General features: G+C 39.2%; 1 protein-coding gene across 1 annotated transcript; it reads left to right on the top strand.

The window, feature by feature from the left end:
* Positions 1 to 645: 645 nt before the first annotated feature.
* LOC110259737 (olfactory receptor 2T1) lies at positions 646 to 1,729 on the top strand. The gene has a single exon (XM_021085480.1). The coding sequence runs from the start codon at positions 764 to 766 to the stop codon at positions 1,727 to 1,729; it is 966 nt and encodes a 321-aa protein (XP_020941139.1). The 5' UTR covers positions 646 to 763.
* The last annotated feature ends 3,240 nt before the right edge of the window (positions 1,730 to 4,969 follow it).

Raw genomic sequence — 4,969 nt, 5'->3', positions numbered from 1 at the left:
TTTACAGCAAGACAACATTGCTAGACAGTGATTTGCAGCTCAAATATGGTAATCCAAAAATACGGTATATCACTCATATTTGTTGCTAAATGGCAGTCCTGAGATGTGAAGATGGAGGTGATAAAGATAATAAATATGGGTAGAGAAGGATACCAGTTTAAAAGAATCCATAAGGTTGAGGATTTGATCCCTGGCCTTGCTCAGTGGGTTAAGGACCCGGTGCTGTCCTGAACTGTGGTGTAGGTTGACGATGCGGCTCAGATCCCACGTTGCTGTGGCTCTGTCATAGGCTGGCAGCTACAGCTCTGATTAGACCCCTAGCCTGGGAACCTCCATATGCTGCAGGTGCCACCCTAGAAAAGACAAAAGAAAAAAAAAAAAAAAAAGAATCCAAAGCAGTATGTTTGCACACACACACACAGATGCACACACACTAGACAAGAGTATATTTAACAACTTTATAGTGTGATGTTCACCCTTAAGTGTTGTTAACATGTATCACTGTAGTACAATATCATCTGCTGACATCATCTTGTCCAATGATTTTAAAGACTTCTTTATTTTAAATTATCAATTTTACCTAAAAAAAATACCAGGATAAATCAGTTGCTAAGTATCAGTAGCAAAGTAATACAAAAACATTTTTTAAATGTTTTCTACCAACTTTTAGAAATTTACTTCCTAAACATCAATCTGTATGCTATCCTAATTCCCTGCAGAAATCATTTTTTTTTGGAAGATTCTAGGTCACAGACGTGGTATCATGGGATCAATGGAAGGGTACAACATATCTTCCATGGATTTTACCTTCATGGGGTTGTTCAACAGAAAGGACATATCAGGCCTTCTTTTTGCCATCATCTCTACCATATTTTTTACCGCATTGATAGCCAACGGAGTCATGATATTCTTGATCCGCACAGACTCACGCCTCCACACCCCCATGTACTTCCTACTCAGCCACCTCTCCTTCATTGACATGATGTACATCTCTACCATTGTGCCCAAAATGCTGATGGATTATCTTCTGGATCAAAGGACCATTTCCTTTGTGGGGTGCACAGCTCAGCACTTCCTCTATCTCACCCTTGTGGGAGCTGAGTTCTTCCTCCTGGGCCTCATGGCCTACGATCGCTACGTGGCCATCTGTAACCCCCTCCGCTATCCTATCCTCATGAGCCGCCGTGTTTGTTGGATGATTATAGCAGGTTCCTGGTTTGGGGGCTCTTTGGATGGATTCCTTCTAACCCCCATCACCATGAGTTTCCCCTTTTGCAGTGCCCGGGAGATTAACCATTTCTTCTGTGAGGCACCTGCAGTCCTGAAATTGGTTTGTGCAGACACAGGTCTCTATGAGACAGTGATGTACGTGTGCTGTGTTTTGATGCTGCTGATTCCTTTCTCAGTGGTGATTGCTTCCTATGCCCAAATCCTAACCACTGTCCACCGCATGAGCTCAGTGGAGGGGAGGAAGAAAGCATTTGCCACCTGCTCATCTCACATGACAGTGGTGACCCTGTTCTATGGGGCTGCCATGTACACCTACATGCTGCCACACTCTTACCACAGGCCAGAGCAAGACAAAGTTTTCTCTGTGTTCTACACCATCCTCACACCCATGCTTAACCCACTCATCTACAGTTTGAGGAACAAGGATGTGACTGGAGCTATGAAGAGGGCACTGGGCAGGTTCAAGGGTAAACAAAGGGTGTCAGGGGATACCTTTTAATACTTGGCTCTTTACCATGCAGATGGTCGTTGGAAGCCTCTGTGGTCAGTGTGGCCATGCTCTCAATGAAAGATTAAACTGGAGGGTAGGCTTAACTGTGCAGAAAACTATTATTTATAAAAAGTGTGTCCTCTTGGTATCCTTTCCTGTATCTCTTCTTTCCTTTTTTAATATCTTCAATTTCTCATGCCCCATTCACATGTATTCAAAATAAATGCTCAGTGATTTCCAGAAACACAAATTAAAATATATTGCTCTGCTAGTTTGCCTTTTGGAGAGGTAAAATAAATTGCATGTCATTTTAAATGGCGTGAACTATGTTAAGGAGTGCAGGAGGATTTATTTGAGGGTGTATGATACTGTTGTATAACTCTAGTTCACTGTTTAAGGCTAAGACAATTATTTTTTATATTTTTTAGAGAAATACTCTGATCCAGCAGTTTAGGAAGACAGTTGAATAGCTAGCTATATGTTCCAATTTGTCAGGTGATAGGAAAGTCACTGAACTATTTTTCTTGAAAAGTTATTATTCTCATGACAATTGCTAGGTGATTTTTAAATTTTATGTAGAAACTTAGTGTATAATTTTGTTGTTATTAACACATTAGTAAAAAACATTTTTCAGATAAGTTAAAATTGGTGGATGAGAGCAAAGGATATTGCCCAGAGGAAACACCATGACAGGACTGGTGTCTGAAAGCATTTCAAAGATGTTGGAGAAATATACAGGGGTGTGAGTTGGGAGAATACTAAAATAATTTTCAAATATGTCACAAAGTCATCTAGGTTAAGCATAAATTAGCCAGGTGATAGAAGTTAGCTCATAGTTTATATCCTTTACCCACATGGATCCAGGACTTGAAGACAGAAAAGATATGGCAAATCATGTTCAATGTCCTATTTGATTATGTCAGATGTTCATTTTTAAGATCATAATCATATTGGCCAATCTGTTTAAAACTTAGCAATTTAAATACTTGTCCCTAGCAACTTCATTGTAAATAACGCAATCATTATGAGGTCCAATTTACTGATGAGAACAGTGAGGGTCAGGGATATAAGGGACTTCTTTAGGGTATGTTTTAAAATTATTGCCTTAGATTGTAGGTTTTCAAGAAATGCGATTGAGGGAATACTGCATCTTTCAGACACAGCTTCCTCATTCACTCATTCATTCTTCATAACTATGAGAAAAATAGAGCACCTTCCACTCAATAAGTTTACATTACAATAGTGGAAAGACAATGAAAAGAAAACACAAGCAAAAAAATAAGCAAACAATGTAAATTCCACCACATCGTATGTAACAGCAACTATTAAAACTGAACATATACATAACTTGTGCCCTAGGAGGTACACATTTGAGTGAATTTCTAACAGACATGTATGCATAAGCTTCACCAAAAGCCATGTGATAAAAAAAATCAGAAGCTACCTCAAAATTCACCTGTGGTGAAATGAAAAAATAAATCATGAAATAATCAATACAATAAGAATAGATGTTTTAATACTACTAGCAGCAGTGGACTAATTTCAAAAACAATGTTGAAGCTAGTCAAAAAGGAGTGTGTTTATATAAAGTACAGACTCAGCAAGACAAGCCTATTCATTGGGAAAATTAGTAGCTGAAAGGGTGCATAGAAAGTCTTCTGGGGTTCTGATAGTTTTCTATTTTCTTATGTGGATACATGATACACTCTTTACTTTGAAAAAAAATGGTCAAGTACAATTTTTTTCTATTTCTGAGGATAGTGGGAAAGTTCCTTTTGGGTTTTTTTTGTTTGTTTTATGGCCTCATCCAAGGCCTGTGGAAGTTCCCTGGCCAGGGATTGAATCTAACTAAGCAGCAGCTGCTACCTATGCTGCAACTGCAGCAACTCTTGATCATTAACCCACAGCACCTGGGCTTGGGATTGAACACACCTCTGCAATGACCTGAGCCACTGCAATCAAGTTCTTAACCCACTGTGCCACAGTTTGAACTCTAAGTTCTTCCTGATTTTGAGAGCTACTGTCTGTGTCAAGCTACTGATTTAAATGGCTTTTCAGTCCAGGGAAGGTCAACTTGAGCTAACTGAAGCTTCTGCATCGAATCCAAGCCCCTAACCCTCAGTTCAGTCTGCACTTTCCCATTTGATTGGAATCCTCAGGCCTTGGTTCTGTCCTCAGACTTCGCATTAGGGTTTGCTGGTAGTTCAGTCTGCAGTATGGAATTTGATTGGAATCCCAGTCAAAGTCCCATTTTTTGTAGTCTGCAGATTCAGACCATTTCTTAGTCCCCATTTCCACACTGGAAATTGCTAAGGGTATGCATAGGCCTACTGACTGGTCAATTCACAGTAATCTCCCTTTGGTTTCTGCTCATTTATTAATGCACACATGAGGTAAGTTTGTTAGAGTGGGTCCACCTATTACTCAGACTCTTTGTTATGATAAGTTGGTAATGGAATGGGTTAAATTGACACAAGGCCACTGCCACCTCAAGAAAATTCCTCTGCAATGATGTATACTATAAAATATCACAAAATCCTCAACCTAATGTTATATGCTGTTTAGGTATTAGTTTGAGTTCAGTGCCCAGAGACTCCAGTCTTAACTAAGGAATTGGGATCCTCGAGCTGCAAAGACCTAAGTATGCCACTTTCCAGCACACCTGTTAATTTATGTCTAAGAACTGTGGTCCCAGAAGCCGTGGGTATCTACAGCAAATGATGATATCTTGTGAGAAAATCAAAAAGTACAAGGCCATTATAAGGAAGGTTCTGATGAGACAAGATCTTTCATTTAAGATGTGTGCTTAAAAACCAAGGACTCCAAAGTAAAATAAAGTAAAATAAAATAATGTTATAGCAATTTTGTTAGCACACAGACGCTTCCAAAAAGCTTCAAAACTCCAGGACTTCCCATGTGGCTTGCAGCAAAAAGCTTTAAAACTCCAAAATAGCTTCATTGAAATATTTGCTGCAAAACGCTAGTTAAAAATTAAAGATAGCAGTACTCTTGTGGGGAAATGGGTTAAGGATCTAGCTTTATCACTAAGCAGCCCTGATTGCTGCCATTGTGCAGTTTCGAAATCTGGCCAGGGAATTTCAACATGTCATGGGTACAGCCAAAAAAAGAAAAAAAAAAAAAAACTGCAGGCAAATGTAGTACCTAAAACAAAAGACTGTAGAGTCATGTAATGCCTACTCCTTTCCTCTATCCTCCTTTACTTGAGTAACTCAGTCTACAGTTAAATAA

Source organism: Sus scrofa, chromosome 2, assembly GCF_054392235.1.
Source record: "Sus scrofa isolate SSC_HxYL_T2T_F1_AM1 chromosome 2, Sscrofa_HxYL_maternal_Yorkshire_Landrace_v2.0, whole genome shotgun sequence".
NCBI lineage: Eukaryota > Metazoa > Chordata > Mammalia > Artiodactyla > Suidae > Sus > Sus scrofa.
Note: the sequence above shows the minus strand (reverse complement) of the source record. Positions and strands in the feature narration are given on the sequence as shown.

Bases quoted from the DNA above. Each gene is read 5' to 3' on its own strand.
- LOC110259737 (XM_021085480.1), top strand. From the start codon at position 764: ATGGGATCAATGGAAGGGTACAACATATCTTCCATGGATTTTACCTTC.